The 19064-nt window shown below is 37.0% G+C and overlaps 1 protein-coding gene across 3 annotated transcripts in view; it reads right to left on the reverse strand.

Moving 5' to 3' along the window:
- ANAPC10 (anaphase promoting complex subunit 10) overlaps window positions 1–19064 on the reverse strand; it is a 36807-nt gene that overhangs the window by 15897 nt on the left and 1846 nt on the right. For all 3 annotated transcript variants that reach the window (XM_027904754.1, XM_027904753.1, XM_027904752.1), the window contains exons 2-4: window positions 13793–13909; window positions 12541–12631; window positions 11664–11784 (exon numbers count right to left, since the gene is read on the reverse strand). In XM_027904754.1, the coding sequence (XP_027760555.1) occupies window positions 11664–11784; window positions 12541–12631; window positions 13793–13907 (327 nt within the window). In that variant the 5' untranslated portion in view covers window positions 13908–13909. The remainder of the gene's footprint in view (window positions 1–11663; window positions 11785–12540; window positions 12632–13792; window positions 13910–19064) is intronic.

A 19064-nucleotide genomic window follows, 5' to 3' on the forward strand; every position in this document is an offset into this window, starting at 1 on the left:
CCAAAAGCATACTTTCCATACTGGCAAGCATACATGGACATCATTTATCAATGTCAATTATAATAGTAAAAGGACTTCAGCAGTGTTTATTCAGTTGGATAAATAGATAATCATCTTGTGTATCAAGGTAAACCGTGACACTTTACCTAGCTTGAACTTTACAATCTGGTTTAGAATCATTTCCTTTTCTCTTAACTTTTATGTATTCAGCAAAAGACTGGAAACTGCAATCCCCTACCTCTGCATTAAACAGTTTGCCTACGAGGGTCTCCAACAATATGCCCAAATGCTCTCTCGATTAAGCACAAATGATATAACACATGTTGCTATGTGCTACAGTTTGCAAGCAAACAGCATTACACATTTGTGAACTACAGTTAAAATGAATTCTGATGAAATGAGGAGGGTCATCTGACTGAGCACCAGGAAGACATTCCAGAGGAGCATGAACATGGAAACTCAGCAGAAGCTGCAACTCTGGATGCACTTGTACTGTTTTTAAATGTCAACTAGATACCATATGTGCATTAAAAAAGGGAGGGAAAAGAAAGGAAGGGGTTAAATACTGAAGTAGAGAAGTGTATTAGTATATGAGTCTTCTGTCATGTTGTCATCTCCTCCTCCACCCATCCACCTCATTCCTCACTCCCATGTTTAATCTTCAAGAAAATGATTAAATGAAGCACATGAAGCTCTTTCTTGATACAGTTTTTATGTTGCCAAACCCCTGCTTGCTTCTGTTACTTCTGAAGCATTAATGATTATCTGCAAGAAGTCTCTAGTGAGCCTACATTGGTAAACTATTAGAAATCCCTACAACCTATGGAAAACTATTGACCAACAAATATCCCAGTGCACTCTCCAAACACAGAACCTTTATTCCAACAGGAACTTCCAGTAAAAAATGATGTGTGAACAGCAGACACTGATGTTCACACAAGCATACTGCATACAACCCAGCAGGCGATTTTTCTGGGTTTTTTTGGATTATGCCCTGGAGGTGCTGGCACAATGGAATTTCAATACCATAATTGCTTATTTCTCTGCATGCCAGCCTCTGAAATAGCAGGTAAAAAGAAAAAAAATACATAAACCAAACATTATCTTTTTTTAAATTACAGGAGTCACAAAATAAAATGTTTTTAATTCCCTAGTTCAAACGACGTAATTTATAACCATGACACTAATAGAGAAGAAGCACAAAAGAAGGGAAAATACAGAAATAACATAGCGTTCCCAAGGTTCAGTTTACAAGGACCTCACACAAAGTTGTTTTTTTTTTTTTTTTTTTTTGCAACTCTTACTAGAAACAGTATTATTTGCTAAAAATGCAGTAGCTGCCAAAAGCTATGATCCATCTAAAGCAAACATGTTTAAGATGGAAATAGAGTGTTAATGCTGAAGAAAGACAGAATTGAGTATACAAGTTTTCTTTTTAAAGTGTTGAAGCAACTGCAGTGCAGAGTTTTGTTTTTCAACTTTCTGAGCAAAAATCGACAGCATTTGCAGATAAGCACCTAAATTAGAGAGAAGTACATTAAGACAATAACAGAAGTAATCAAATTTCAAATCTTCTAATTAAACCTCTTTTTCCTGCAGAAGGTTATTGGGAATTCAACACTAGCCTTGGTTCACATGATAGAACAATGGGAAAATTTTCCGAATGGTTGAACACTAACCCTGACAAGTGTGGAGAGCCAACTACAATACATTATATGGTAGCATAACCTGCCACCCACGTTGCTGAGAGAACAGCTTTCAAACACATGCACCGAGCTGTAAAACTACAAAATCCCTTATTACACATTGTCCCTTACTTAAGGTGAAATACACTATTCCCCCCTCCCTTTTATGAATCTTGGTGGTTTGTTTTAGACCTTCATCCCTGAAGTTTATTTAGCAGCTTATGAGACCGTTTTTCAGACTTTATTTTCCAAATGCCATTTTTCCTGTTTTGTTTTCAAACCAAAATAAAAACCATGTTTTTATAGTACACAGCGAAGCCTGTTGTGTCTTTCACCGTTGTTTTTTTTTTACTACTACTTCCACCTGTGTGACATTACCCAAACTTTTAAAAGGAAATGTTTGATATATGACTAATTCATTTGTGAAGACTTATTTCTGGAGTGAAATATTTTCCTTTTTTAATGAGAAGACACATGACTCATCACTGGTAAAGTAAAAAACGGTTCCACCATGCTTGTGATTGGAAGACCAGATATTCTGATATTTACTGTAATTCTTTTCCACTGTTACGCAACTCAAATATATTCAAAAAGATAAACTGCCACAGCATGTGTGGTTATAGACACTGGCATTCATGTAAGTCAACCATTGCTGTAGAATGACAAACATACTCCACCCTCATTACAACATGCTGTGGTTACTCGCCAAACATCTTTGCCTTTTCTGAAAAGGCTACATTATAATGAAAGCAGACCAGCAAAACAAATAATACAAGGGGAACTGAGGTATGGGAGAAGTAATAACAACTGGTAGAAAACATAACTCTGAAAATGGAAAGTGAACTACACAAGGATTTTAGGAATGCATACAGCCTCACGCTGCAAAAAGAGACCACTGAAAAATGCTGGGACGTACAACTTTTCTTAGTTAATGGTTCTCCCCTCCTGCCCCCTCCCACCACACATGTCTGCTGCTTGAATCATTGCATTCCAAGATAGTTAGAGGATATACACAGTTTCTTCAGGGGTTTTCAGTTGCAACTTTGCTGGCAATAGGAATTTTATTTGCAAGTGTTTCTATTCTACTGACAAGGTCAATTAGTCCAACGAACTATTAGTTGTTCTGTCTGATAGCTCCATGTATTTATTCAGGCAAGCACTTTTATAACCCACAATTGAATGCAGACAGTTACCCTTGTAAACACAACTGTCCCCAGGGATTTTCACTACATTTGAGCATGTAAAAAACATGCTTTCCCTCCCTCAGCCTGATAACACACAAGTTTGATTACAACTTGAATTTCAGGGAGTGAAGGGCGTGGGGGCTACTGTTTAAAATATATATGATCTATTGTGCACAAGTACACATATTTGGATCAATTCCTAGGAACTGAAGAACACAGACATTTGATTGATCTCTCTAGGAGCTCAAAAAATTTGGTAATGCTATCAAAGAGACACAGATCAGCATCTCTGCTCTATCCAGGCATTAAACAGAAAAGGCCATGGCTTAAAAGAAACAAAGAGATGTTATATGTAGCACTAGGGATTGAAGGCTACAAAAAATGCTTTCACAAAAGCCAGAAGCACCATGTGGGTATGCACATGTAAATCAGCTGCAGAAGATGGTGGATTTAAAAATAAAATTAGAAAAAAAAGAGGACTATTCCACAGCTCTAGCTAGAATTTTTGTAGGTCAGCAGCATGGCCATGCCACTGACAACACGTGCAGAGGACAAATGACATGCCCTAGCCTTTACAGAACTTTTATTAATGCATACAAGTACTCCCTTGACCATGCATGACAAAATCTTCATATGAAGAAGAGATTCTTCATTTTTTATTAATTAGGAATGGTACAGGGGCTAGTCTATTAGTAAAGCGATCTCCACTATTCAAGTTTTCCCTGAACAAATCCTTCAGGGATATAAAAAAAAAAGTAAGATACTATCATGGCAAACCAGCAATCTTTCATGGCTTTATTCCACTATTTCGGGTATTACAGAGATACTACAAAGATTGAAAAGCCTACTGAAACCATCTGTGAAGTCTGTACCACAGGAGATAATCACAGAGATAAACAATAAGGAAACATGGATTCCAGAAAGCAATAAATTTGGTGAACAACACAGAAGTATACACAGTATATTAAATCTCCAACAGCTGTTTAATCAATAACCAAGCACTATTGAAAACCAATAGCTTTTCTGAAAAATGTTACCAAGAAAAGCTGAGTCAGTATAGCAAACTGATGAACAAATAAAACAATGGGTTTTAAGGACTGTTCTTAACTGGAAGGAACTTAATTGTGTATGGTGGTTTTTCTGGGGAGTTTTTATGTAAATTACACTGGGGCAAACCAGGCAATTCTAGACAGGGCTAATTCAATTGAACAAAAATGTCAAGTGATTATAATCTGGCACCAAAACGAAGAACACAGCTACAAGTTTCAGTCAGGTATAAACTGGACACAACCCAATGTGGACTTTAACTTGGGATACTGGTTCAATAGCAGAGATAATCTGCACAGACTACAAACAAATCACCTTTCTAACAGATGACTAATAAGACAAGCACTATTAAACCACCATCCCTGGAGGTTTTTAAGCAGAGATTGGATGTGGCCCTTAGTGCCATGATATAGTAATTGGAGTTGGATCAGGGGTTGGACTTGATGACCTTGGAGGTCTTTTCCAACCCAATCTATTCTATGATTCTATGATTCTATACTACATACTTCAAAAGAGAGCTGGAGAATATGCTCACCTAAATCTGCAGTGGATTTCCTATACTATTCTATATCTGCTCTAAGACCACAGTTCTCTCCCAGCTTTTTAAAAAACACACTAATATAAAAAGTTCAAGTACCCAGCTCTTTCCCTCCCACAGAGAAACTTAAACAGAAAACTATTTGCAACCTGCTCAGGCCCACCAAAGGACTGGAATTTGTTTAGAGCATTGTAATTACAATACACTAGTGAAAGCCTGCATTAAGGTCAACGAAAAATTCCCGATCATTTGGGAGGACAGCTTACCTGCATTGATAACATACGTTTTAAAAAACCTGAATTTTTAAGCCACTGGTACCAGAAAGATTTTTACAGAAGTAAAATATTTAACAAACAAGCTTTTCAGGAAACATCTTCAGATCCTCCCACTAGAACTTGGTTCACAGAAAAGAGATGAAACCACGTAATCAAGCACTTTCTACAGGAAGAGAAGGCTTAGGGGTGACCTAATTGTGGCCTTCCAGTACCTGAGGGGAGCCTACAAGAAAGAGGGAGAGAGACATTTTACAAGGGCCTGTATTGACAGGACAAGGAGGAATGGCTTTAGACCAAGGTTTAGATTAGATATTAGGAATAAATTCTTTACTGTGAGGATGGTGAGGCCCTGGCACAGGTTGCCCAGGGAAGCTGTGAATGCCACATTCCTGAAGTGTTCAAGGCCAAGTTGGATGGGGCTCTGAGCAATCTGATCCTGTGGAAGGTGTCCCTGCCCATGGCAGGGGGGTTAGAACTAGAGGTCCCTTCCAACCCAAACCATTCTACGTTTTCATGATTCCAGAGCCTAACGTAAATAAATGATTAATAAGTTATATTGCCTTTAGTAGGCAGTGGAAAGAAAAGCTCTTTCACTTTCACATGAAAAAATCATATTCTTTTTCCCCAATTTCTTTCCCATGGTGAAACTTAGATCAAATACTCATGAAGAAGGTTATAATTCCCGGCAAGGCTTTCACACATATGTAACATTTACTGCTTTAACCAGTTTCTAGTCTCCATATACTTGAGTTCCCTCAAGGAAAGCTCTGTACTTCATCAAGTTCCTGCCTTCCATAGAGCTGTTGCCACTTTGTTTCACATGGCTTTTCCCCTGCTTCAGAAAGTAAAAGTCAGACTGGCTACTAAAAATACAGGGTCTCTCTAAGGTACCCTTGCCTAATTGAGCCCTTCTGTGGCAAGAAAAGGTTCCTTCATAGATTTGGTTTTGAATGCTGGGATACAAAACATGAGAAAAAGCATCTTTCTCCATGCAACACGTACCACAGCATAAACCAAATTTTTAGTTTTCCTCTAAGATCCAACAGAAGATATATTTATTTCTCTTAAAATACCATTTCATAACAAAGTAAGATAAAAATGCTTTAACAATTTTATGATATGTGGACCGAAATAATCTTCCATACTTCAAAATTCTTCTAGATCTAATGTGGATCTCCCTGTTCACACGCACACACCCCCACCCTCATGCATAAAAGGCTATTTCAGTGAGTGCATTTCTCATGATTGCACAGTACGTTCTGTTCTAATGTACTACCATTCAAAAGCATAAAAGGGTAGGAAAATTGTAATCTTGTTCATTATTCCACAGTTTGAAGCATATATTAGCTGATTTTCATAAGCACAGGAATGATGAAAAGGTCACATTATCTAGAGTGTGATGACATTGGCACGGAACAGTGATGTCATGTCATTAAATTTGCCTTCCTTTTGTAGAGATGAGTTTATGTGAACATCCCAGTTGGTGACTTACAAAATATCCTCTGCTGGAAAGTAGAAATATTTATGAAGTGCCAACTGCATTAAATGGAAATAACCCTGCTTCCTAAACTTGATTCCTACCTTTAACATCAATCACAAGGCTTAATAACTCACCAATACCAGTGGATCATTCTACTCCCCTGCTTTGCAGGTTTCCAGTACCAGTAAATTTTAGATGTAAGGAACAAGTACTGTCTGCATCCTGATGAACTAAATCTACACTCAACCACCATAATAGCAAGACAACAAGGAACAAGAGGATGTATGACCTCATCTACAGAGTATCCGAGAGACAGACTAGAAAGACTATAGTTTGAAATTCTATAAAACTAAAGTTTACTTGGTCTTTTCTTAGCATCAAGTGTAGCTTGCAGAAAGCAGACTGAATATTTTTAATTGACATTCTGAACTCAAGGAATAATGAGGGGTCAGAAATGCCTCTTTTCTTACATGGAAGAAAGAACATAGAGGAATGGTCTCTAATCAAAGCACTTGAAGCCTAGTCAAGAATCGAAAGGATTAACAACTCAGTACTCCATCTTCAATGGAAAGCAATTGAAAATGCACCTTAGAGATGTTTGATTAGAGACTCAAAAGGATACATTTTCGTGATTCATTACCTTACAACAGTCCTATGACAATTTACATATGGAAAACAGGTTGAGATTGCTAGCTGCTGAATTTCAGAAAACGTTTAGAAAAGTCCAGCCTCCTCACTACAATCACAGGACGTTGTAAGGTCAAGAGATTACAGTGGGGTCACATGTCCTTAACTACCCCTTGGAAAAGCTCCCCAGTGTGGGCATTCCTCCAGTTGATAATTCCCCGCTGTGGTGCAGAATCTCTCAAAACAATATAGAAGAAGCCCTGTCCGTGGTGCTTGGCCACAAGACTGGGCCACCAGGGAGGCTACTGTGTCTGCACCTGGTCACAAAACATTAAGCAAGACCAAAACAAACTGAAAACAAACCAGACAGCAATCCAACAAAAAAACCCCAACAAACAAAACAAACAAACAAAAAAAAAACCCAAACAAACCAAACCAGGAAAAAAACCAAAGAAAAAAAAACCAACAAAAAAAAGCAAAGGCCTCCTACATTGCCAGAAAACGTGTATTATGATAAGAGGGCTTTCACCTGAGTCTTCAAAGTCATCTTCAAAACAGACTCTTGTTGAAAAGGTTAAGTAGGCTTTTATTCCAGGAGGAAAGCACAGAGGGCCAGAATTCAAGTAGGCTTGTTGCAAAGCAATGTTTAACACTTGGCATCATTCTTTGATGCAGAGTCTGCTCCATGGGGCCTCAAGTGACACTGTGTCTTTTCCCTACATAAGGGCTATCCATTTCATCCTAGTGATAGAGCACTGCACACCTACAAAGGTTGTCAGCCAGGGGAGTTACCCTGTTCCAGCAGCATTGGTTCAGACTGAATGGCTTCTGAAAAACGAAAGAGCAAAGACCTTGCCTACCTTGGTAACACAAAGCCACCTTATCTGGTTGCAAATTTGCTTTACTGCATAAAAACAGCACACAACCATGGTCAGAGGCCTCCCGGCTCCCTCCTCTTCAGTGGGGTATTTCTGATCACTTCCCATTAGGCCTGAACATTAATATATCTAATCTGCCAAGTGGATGATTACTGTCTTGAAACAGTTTGAAAAGCAAAGTACACACAGCAATGTCAGGCACTAGTAATGGTTTGTTCCTATCACAAAGCTTGTCAGTTTCTTTCAACTACGAACAATTAAATAAAAAAGATGTCCCACTTCAAATCAAAAACAAGGAGAAAGCCCAAAAAGTGTGCTGTGAGAACTAATTCCTCCTGGGATGGAAAAGAAATTATCCCTATCTAGTTGCATCTCACCTAGTTACAGCCAAGACATGTATGGCACATTCTGCTGCTGAGTCCTCTATAGGGCACAGCAGAACAGAAGACTGGCTCTTTCAGGAGGGATCGTACCTCTTAAGGCAGTTTTAATTTTGGGATTAAACCCCAGTGCTTCTCAGATGTGAACCAATATGAGAAGAAACTAATTTCAGGAAGTCTGATCCACACCTTCCCAGAGTGTATTTTTTATCCAGAGCTGTAGAAATGACTGATACAAGAGTTTACAGGTATCTTGCTTTGCTGTGTAAAGACCCTACATTATAGGGTGACAGCAGAAGCCACTGAAACTACAAGATGAGTGTACATATGAATACAGACTACAACCTGAAACCCTGCCTGCACTAAGCATCACAACGCCTAATCTTTTTATGGCAAAGTGAACCGCTGGAGACCTAAATGTCAAAAGCAACAAGCAGATGAGTATCACTTGAAAAGACCAGACACCTCTTGCTGCCAGTATTTAACTCACATCCTTTGCAGTGGGTTACTTTCATATCATGAGAAAGTGTAATAACTTAAATCATACAGTGAAGAGTCTGGATTCTGTTCCAAAAATGTCTCTATAGACTGTCTTGTCCATCCAGCCTTGTTTGAAACATTCTGTGGGAGAACTCCACGACTGAAAATAAGAAACTCCTTGCTCTCTAAGCTTGACAGCTGTGACAAAAAGACACTTAAGTCAGAGGAGAAGGCTGACTTCACACATCTTAACTTCAGTTGCTCCAGCTGAGTAAGGGAATGATGGCTGTTCTCACCCATACAATGAGGTACAAACAACTTGTTTCTCAGAGGGGAAAAAACCATTTTATTGAGAAAATAATTTCATTTTAGGTTCCAAAAAAGGCACATCTACACACCAGAACACAAACTAAAGCTAATTATTTGCGACAAAATTTAGCCTAACAGCATATAGCATTGTGTTGAAAATCAGACCATTAGGAAAGAAAACACATTCATTAGACACTATGAGTTGGGCAAACATGCACAGAAAAATATAAAATAGTTTAGCCTGATTTTCCACCCAGTTAATCAGTCCTGAAGCCAATGGAATCATGGTATCATTAAGCAGATTTCTCTAAAGAGCTCATAACAGTTCACACTGCTTTAATAACCTGCCTATGTGTCAGAGAAGCTGAAGAAAAGAGAAATTTTCAGGACTGAAGGAAAGTTTAAAAAATACATTCTGAGTATCAAGCAGTTTAGGAAATATTAAAATTCATACGAACAAGTAACGTCACAGTGGTTACAAAGAAGCATGACCATATTTTCTCCTCAGTTTTGAAGTAAAAAAAGCACATGAGCATAAACATAAGACTTACTCTCTCATGCAATGTATTATGGTCATATTCAGATACTATAAAAAATACTAGTAACTTATTTCACTTAGAAGTGTTATTTTTAACCAAATATATTATGTACAGAATCCCATTTCTAGCAAGAAAAAAGTTAAAGAAATATTGCCTGAGAAACTGCAGAAAAATAAGACACTTGTTATGCATTTTATTGTTTCTGTAGATCTTTAATATGTTAATAACAGATATACCCTCACGAGTGGAAGTTTACTACCGCATAAGAAACTTAAGTTAGGGAGTTATATGCATAATACTGTACTAAGCATTATTACAAAAAGGAAAATCATTTACTTATTGGAAGAGTAGATAAAAGTGCAAAATCAAACTGATAATTAAAGACAACAATGACATCTAGTGGACACTCGGAAAACTGACCTGCAGATAACAGGGAAACTGCTGTTACTGTTCTTCATACAGGGATCAGCTCCCAAATTGCTACAATACAATTCCAAAGATGAAAAGACAGAATTCGCTGCTGATTAAAATCACAGTAATGTGATGATTCATTTCTTTCAAAATAATATTTAATTAATTAAAAAAAAAAAAAAAAACAAAAAAAAAAACAAAAAACATGTCAAGACCTTTCCATTTAAGATTTAGGATAAAAGTAAAGGTCAAAGCTTGAGAGAACATCACAAATCATTGAAAGGACACAGTGCTAACATAAGAGGCGTACATCTTTGCTACACTTTTTCGTTCCCACTGCATCTACAACCTTCTATTATGTGTCACTCTTGAGACGTCAAACTGTTGGGACTGAAAGTGAAAACAATTAAAATCCCAGAAATAAAAATTTAAGCCACTATTTAGCATCTCCCTTTTCTTGTCATTCCAATCCTTCTGTTATTGTAATACCTGCCATATAACGCTGGTACGTTAAACCTTCCCAAAGTATCTGCCAGTAGCTGCTGAGCTCCAGAGAAGAGGAATTTGAAACATGAGGCCCCAGAGACTCAAAATTAGCAAAGATACCTGCTTATGAACAACCTGATTAGTTTACAAAGTGGACATCTAGTAAGATCATAGATTAATTTAAATCTGCTTTTACTACTTACCAGAAGGTAAGCAAAACTAAGCAGTTAAAGCAACTCAAAATCTGATCTCAGTTGTTCTGGCTAGAAGCATCACCAAGAAAAAAATACTGGTTTGACTATTACACTTTTGTAAATAAAAAAATTAACAAAACACCACAACTCTATGTGTCATTCAAAGTCTTAAGCATGTCTTCAGAACTGGAAATTGGATTTTGCATCATATTGTTAAAAAACAGTATCTCTTTCACAATTTTTACATCTCAATGACTGTCCAATATAAAAAAAAAAAAAAAAGCTTTGCAAAAAATTATTAACTGTACTCAAAAGTAAAACATCATTAATGAACATATCTGATTGTAAGTTACATTACTTTCAATTTAAGTTGGTATCTTATTTGCTTTGTATATGATTACGGAAGAGTTTGTTGCAATTCCACTAGCTCTCACCACCAGCAGCTGCTGGAGTCAGCTATTAGCGGATATGGAGCAGATTTTCCCTTACATAAAGGTTCTCTAACCAGCAGAATACAAAGAAACCTTTGCAGAACTGATTATATGCCTTTTTGTCCTAATTTTTTTTCCAGGATCTCAAAGTTAGCTTTGAATCAGATGCTGTCAGTTAATAAGAGCATATGCAGCCTCCCAATTATGAAATCCAGACTCCAAAATATTTATGCACCATACACAGCCATAATTAAAACCTGTAGTTTTAAATGTTGAGTCCTGGTGATGAAACTCAATAGCTGAGCAAGTCACTAATGGAAAAAAAAAAAAAAAGCATGCATTTCAGTTAGGTCTAAAAATGCAAGTATTTAAAAGCTAAGTTTCCCTTTCGATGAATGGACCTTCAGGTATTTTATATGAGATCAAAGTTTAACCAGCTCTAAACAGCCCATTCTGGAAACCCCCATCCTCTCTTCCGTAACAGGATCCATGCATCAAGCCCATTATAACAATGTTGGCAATGGAGCCTGATTAAAAACCAGAAACCAGACGAGTAAATTTACAAGGCAAAACCTAAAAGCAAACATCAAAATAAACCCAGCTGTTTTCCCACTTCAAGCATGATGCCATATTTTACCTCCCAAACCAATTTTTCTACAACATATGTCCTAATGAGAGAGAACTATCTTAAGGTAGAAAGCAAAGCATCAGTGACCTACCCGGATTTCCTGAAGATTATGAAAATTATTTCCTACTCTGACAGAGATTTTGCTTGGAGTGTAACTTTCATCAGATTTGTAGTCTGCATAAATGCACAGTGTCTTCACCGTTGTCTTCCTTCTGCAAGAAGCAACACAAGCTACATAAGCATCACAAAGAAAAATATTCAGGATCAGCTTGCAATAATTAAGGATTTAAACGTTCTAAAAATGAATATGTGTGTCTACTGATTTGTAAGAAATTTCTGTTACAGAACAAGGTGGGGTTTTTTACATTAGGTTATGTACACACAGTTGATTTCCATTGTTCTCCTCTGTCTGCCTTAAGAAATGTCAGAATACCAAGAAATGGGCCAAGATGCCAAATAAGCCCTTGTATGCAATGAAACTTTTGTTTACCTTATCAAAGGTAAGTAAAGAACTAAGGAGTTCTCAAAAAAACAAATAAAGAAAGGTAACAAACATCTAACATCATCTTAAGTTTGGTTAAAGAAAAAGTACTGAAAGCATCCTACACAGAATTGAATAAAAAAGGGTTTCTCAAACTCAGTTGTCAGGTTATACACGACTTTGTTGTAACAATCGTCTATCCTTCAAATTACTCTCAAAGACAGAAAGTTTGGATAAAAGTCACCTTAGTGATGCTGTCACAAATGACGTACTATTAAACGGGGTTTTTTATTGCTTATTTAGGCATTTAGTAAATCATTACATTTGAAAATCTTATTTTTATAAATGTCATCTAACTGGTTTCTTAGCAGCTGGGTAACAGGATTAATGATGGAGTCTTTTCACTTCTAAAATTCCTATCTTGGTGAACAGTAATGAACACAAAGTTATATAAAACATCCTAACTCATAGGGATTATTTTTAATACCTAAATTGGATGTTCACCAAATGAGGCTGCGATCCATCTGACTGCCAGTAAGTTTCTAGGTTATCATCTCGTAACTGATCCACTCCAAACCCTAAGAAAAAGAAAATTTTATAGTCTTGAATATTCCATTTCCATGATGCAAATGTAGCTTTTCTTCATCTATTACAAAATAATGTAGCCCAAGGTATAATATAGAAGGAAATATTCTAGATACCCCAGTTGTGCCTATGCTTTTCTGACACAAAACTAAAACACAGGAATCTGTGAAAACTCAATGCTGTTGAAGTCTGTGGGGTGTTAAACCATGTCAACATGTCCTGGAATTTCAAATGGTTAAGTAGTAATTCATATTGATTGTAAGAACACTAATTAACAGTTAGATTTTCCCACTTATTCTGTAATTCAACTGCTGAGCTAAGGCAAAATCATTAGCAGAGACCATTCATTTATTATAAAATTTTAGCCAAATGTAACATTTTCAAGTAGTCTCCTGAAGTATTTTTGCTTTTTCAAGTTACTAGCTAGAATAAGCAACAGATGGCAAAAACAGTACTCCTGAAAGTTAACGCCATCACATTTAAAGAAACAACTCCAAATCTATATTTTTCCATCTCTTCATTATCTGTCCTTTTACTAATCACAACCTTTTATTGATTGCCCACCCTAGTTGCAGTTCTAATGCAGCAGCTGAAGTTGAATCTGCAATAAAAAAATTACTTTCCCCATGTTTAAGAAACAAAACCATATGATATTTTTTCTCCAACTAAGCTTCCAGAATATCAAACCAAACACATTCAGCCTGAGCACAATATTGTGACATAAAGGGATCATTCTCTTTAGGTTGCAGCAAGATACAAGATAAATTCCCAACAGCTATTTCTGAAATAGCAAATATAACACTCCAAAGGAAAAGAACCCAGATCTTCAGATATTTTGAGCAGGTATCATTAACTGCACTTCAGGACCATTTACAGTAGTTTTATTTTATTTGCAGGGTTTTAGGGAGCTACACTATAATGGCCGAGTCCACACGAAGTTTAGACAGAACATTTAGGTCACCCAACTGCATAGTTGCTCTTTGGCAAAAATCGAAGACACCCAGGCAAGATGCCAAAGCATAGAAACAACTACACAGTGCTGGGTGGGTTCCTGCTCACATGGTTTAGTTTGTTCACTGTGCAAGTAAAACAAAAAACTCAATTTAGTATAAAATAGGTAAAACATCTGTTAACATGAGATAGTAGGATTTTACCTGGCTTACAGGACGAAAGGGACCAAACCGCTTGTGAGCCTATTTCTCTAACAGTACCAGTCCTCTCTAACTGCTTTGGATCAGCACCAGGTGGTGTCTTGTTTGGGGTGGTCATTTCTAGTAAGAGCAAACAGCAGTGAGTTAGTTGACACATTTTTGGCTTAATGGGAAAATTAAAGGCTTGTGTTTGTTCACAGACACTTTAATTCTTTGGCCTCACACTTAGATAATAGCCTATGGAATATGTTGTTTATACACATACACATACATGAACACATTTTTGCATGTCTGTAGAATCTTTTATTTATACATGTATAAGGTAACGTATAAAAACATATATTAAGTAATCTAAGAGGTTCCACGTATACATAAATTTTGTGTCCTTAAAAATCCAATACATACTTGGAACATTCATAAGACCAATTTTATTTGTATCATTCTAATTTACACATACAGAGTTAGTCAGGGGTTCAGGATTTGGTTTTTATAGTTCTGTACAGACCTTGTTGATTTAAAGGCTAACAATACAACTTCATTCCACCTCCCTCCCACATATACTTAAAAGTTTTACTTAATCTGCAAGTTCAGAAACCTGTTCAGAAACTACAGCAAGCCTGTCCTGGGGATACTGCTCCTTAAAAATAGGAAATGAGAGTTTAAACAAATTGTGTAGTCTCTAATTTGTGACAACTGGTTATAGTCACATTTATCCATGGTTCATTTCCTTAACTTCACAATTTCATCTGGAAGCACTGCCTGTGACTTGCACTGCTCAAGTAATCACATACAGTCTCAACACCCAGACTACCACCACATACACTACAACATAATCATGCTGGCACCCATTTGGTATAGAGCACCTTATTACTTTCTAGGAAGTACCTTAAAAATAATTGAAGGGAAAAAAAAAGCCAAACCAAAACAAAACACAAAAGCATTCCAGAGAAGCATAAGGTCCATGAAAGGAACTACATTAAAGCTTAAAATTAGACATACAGTGTTCGAGTCAGGGAATTAGAGGTGACTTCTCACCCTTTGCTCACATGCATCACATCACGCTGTGCTCTGCTATTGTCAAAAAAAAGTCTTCCAGTACCTCACCCAGAGAGCAAATAAGGTACAGAACCAGGCTGATATCCACAGGATCCAGACCTCACCCACTACAGAAGTGGCACAAGGCAGAGACAAGATTTTCTGTGTACTAATAACTTTGCAGCTCAGAACTCTCTGTGGGACACAGAAAACCTGACTTCTGTAGTGCACATCACTCACTGCACCAAACATCTTCTACTGGCCCTTGGCTATTTAACTTTTTTTAAATTGTCATACATATGACTTGAGACAGAATTGAGGGGTTTTTGCTACTTTCTCATACAAAACTGCAGCCCTAACTACCATAAAAAAACTGAATAAACAACTGCATGTGTAGTGAAATTTAAATACTGAAACAGCAAGTGTCCCAAAAGGCCATAAACAAAAATCTTATTCAAACACCATTCTCTCAGAAAAGTTGAACACTACACAGTTAGTCCTACAGATATCACACATATATGTTCACAGACATAGTAATCCTAATGACATCCAAATAAAAAAAAACCAAACTCATGCAACAAGATGTTTTAAAGTCCTTGCCAACATAGAAAAGTTTTGTTCAAAAAAACCATCAGAACTGTTGCTGTTATGTCGTGATGGTCCAATAAAAAACACACAAGAAGGCTGATTTAGGGCAACATAAGAAAAGGCCTCTTCTTTACTAAAATCCCAGCTCCTTTTATATCATTTTCAAAAAGCAGCAACTAAGCAGTAAGTAAGCAGCGAGCAAGCAATAATTGGCCACTCATCATTACTGATACACTTGGCAGCAATAGTGAGACACCTGGAGATGCCCAAGGACAAGGCTGTGGTTCTCACATACCAAATCTACGGACTCACAGTCCGCCCTCACTTCCCAATTAGCCTGTGTGTAAAACTTATTTATTTTCAAGGCCACACTCGAAAGTTTCCCAAGTCAATTTCTTCTTCTAGGGAGTTAACAGACCTGCTATTAACCCCTACACAGAACTATTAAAAAAATTAAACTGACAATCCATTTAGCCATTCCTCTAAGGATACACTAGCACGTATGTTTTCCCTACCCACTGCATTTAAATAGTGCATTATCTGATTTAACACTTCTATCAGATATTTGCAATAGGCTCCTTAAAACACAGCTTTAATAATAATTCTTTACTGAATCAGCTACACTACAAACCTGTATATATCTGGTTGCTACTTAATACAACTTTAAATTTATTAATAGTGATTTCACTAAACCAACATGTCACAAGTAGTCTAATCTTCTAAGAATACAAAATAATCTTGGAAAAAATTACAAAAAAGTTCACAGCTACTTCAAAACCAAACCCTTTTCACAGAATCACAGGATGGTTTAGATTGGTGGAAGGTACCTTCAAAAATCATGTAGTCCAACCCTCACCCTACACCAAAATTCGGATTATGTTTATTAACCATGGGGGAGAGTATTTTTCTGGACTCATGAATTTTAAAGCTCAAATGACCTCCTAGTCCAAACTCTTCTATTTTTCACTTTGCGACAATAAACTAAGAAAGGTTGAGTTGCATTCATTTAATTCTCAGATTTTTATAGAAACCACTTTCGAAAACAGAGAATTCAACCTCACAAAGTTGTTATTCATTTTAGTTCAAGTGATCACATCTCAAAAACATCATACAAAACATCTTCTGAAAATCATCACGAGCAAGCCTTCGATCTCTTTTGATTTCAAGAGAAAATGAATGAAAAACTCCAAATCTGATACTCGCATGTTCATTCCTAGAAATAGCTATTGTCAGATACCTACTCTTTAAAAAACACTAGAAGTATGTAAACATTCTATCAAAACTCACCATAATAAGTCACAGAAATCACCCTGTTCACTCAGATTATATCAGAAAGTTGATTACACACGCTTTCAGAAAAAAATACTGGAATTTTTAAGTCTGCAGAATCCCTTAAGACAACAGTGTTGAGATTTCTTATAAGCTTCAGCGCACAGAGAAAAGTTCTAAATAATTTAACACTGCCAAGATTTGTATTGTAATGGCACTCAAAAATTCGAACCAATCATTTTGGGGGTCTGAAACATAAAGCAAGAAACACCATCCAAGATTACTAATGTTTTAAATTGATCTTGTTTCCTTCTATCGAACTGGCAAAGCTACTCAAAATCCAAATTCCAACTCCAAACCACTGTTGGCAAATAAATCAACCACACAGTGTGTACTAGTCATGCAAAAGACTGAAAATCTTTAATGGTTGAACTGATTGAGTCAGATTTTCATGACAGAACTCCTGTTTAACTAGCTCACGAACAAGACATTCTAGATACCTAAGGAAAAATAATGCAGCAGCAGCTCATTCAAATAACAGTTCTGGACATTTTCCTAGCAGAAGTAAAAGTACCTCATTTTGAGCAAGACATAGACACTTCACTTTAAATGTAATTTAAGTCACCTAATAAAACTTTTCTCAGCTTTTTCAGGCTGTGTAAAAACAACTAATCCTTCTAGAGGCCCTTCTCCTTGACACATGCTGAAAACTGGAAAGACATGCCACATCTACAGAAGCACTGGCTGGAAACATCTCCAATTTTCCAACTCAGTTATTCCAAAAGATCATTAACAAGCCGCTGTTTCCTTATTAGCAGCATTAATATATGAACGTCTCAATTACATGATCAAGGTCACACTTCCGCTTTGCCCCTTTCCACTATAGGTTATGCACATCCTTTGATCAAGACAAAGCAGTGGATGAGCTTTCCCACTCCCCCACCTATAACTTTATCCCTCACCATCTTCCTCAGAGAAGTTCGCTCTTTTCCGGAGAACATCCCATCCCTGTGGAGTAGCAGCCATTAAAGACGTTTTAGCAAGCACACAGTGAAACGGATTGACATGGTTGGACAGTCTGGCTTTCACAGCCAAACCAGATGGGGCACACTCAGTGTACTGGCACAAGACACCTTTAGAAGCTTGTCTGAAAGCAAAGGACACACATACTCCTCCCATAACACACTGAGCAGGAGACATAGAAGGATACAGGCCTTTCCTCCTGAAGCTCCATAAAAATCCAGCCTCGGGTGACCTTGCAGATTTCAAAGCAATTTTCCCCAGTTCAAGTTTCTAATTCCACCAAGTTATTACACACAGAACTGTTCAAACCCACATCCATAAGGGCCCTTGAGAGACCAGAGTGCCCTTAACAGTATCACTTTTTAGAAACATGCATGATTTCTGCTGCTGCTCTACAGAGAACTCAAAGACTAGTTAATCACTGGCCTTTATGTAGTAACCCTTCACAGATGTGAGGGCCCTCTCCAAATCTGCTCTTCATTTCTTCTATTCTAGTGCATCTATGTCTCTCAAGCTTCCCTCACAAATCAAGTTTTTATAAACCTAATACTCTTGCAGAGTCTAGGTATCTACCTACTATTGTTTAAGAAAATAAACATGCCATTTTAGCTAAGGTCCTTATTCAACAGAGCAATCACTTCAATCACACTTGTTAACATGGCAAAATAACACCTGTCTAATTCAAAAAACATATTATCAATTTATATTTAATTTACTACGCACTACAGTGCTCAAATGCTTTTTTGGGATACTGTTTACTGTTCACTTCAGCCTCTCCAGTAATCAGGCCTTTAATTTTTTTTCCCCTGTGTTCTCTTCCTCTCTCAGTTCTTGCTAACTGAGCTTAGGTGCACTGATTTCCAACCTGCTACCTATCTTCTCAAGATCATTTTGAATTCTGACCCTGAGTCATACAGTGCTTCCAATTTGGCAGCATATTTATTTTGTGTTCCTCACTGCAGAATATAATGAAAATACATTCAAAGCTGAACTCACCAGGAGCACACTTTGTGACACCCCAGTTTAAAAGTGAGGTTTTACAAGTCAGTTTCAAAATCAATTTTTCAACCAGTTGTATGAGATCTTAAAAAATATATATATTTTTAAACCACGTTTCAGTAGCTTAAACAATGGCAGAAAATGTATAAAACTCAAGACAAACCCCTTATATTCCTTTCTCACTATATGCAGTGGCTACTGTAAAAAAGAACTTTGATCCAGACTGCTCTTAAACCACATTAAAATATTCCTGTTCACACACTAGTTTTAATTGTCTTCTACTTACTGACAAAGTCCCTTCCCAAACCACCTCCTCAGAATCTTTCAGGGGATCAAAGTTCAGCTAACTTTGCTGTTAAAA

This window comes from Empidonax traillii, unplaced genomic scaffold (assembly GCF_003031625.1).
Source record: "Empidonax traillii isolate 1590-97213 ecotype Southwest subspecies unplaced genomic scaffold, ASM303162v1 scaffold1083:size320519, whole genome shotgun sequence".
Taxonomy (NCBI): domain Eukaryota; kingdom Metazoa; phylum Chordata; class Aves; order Passeriformes; family Tyrannidae; genus Empidonax; species Empidonax traillii.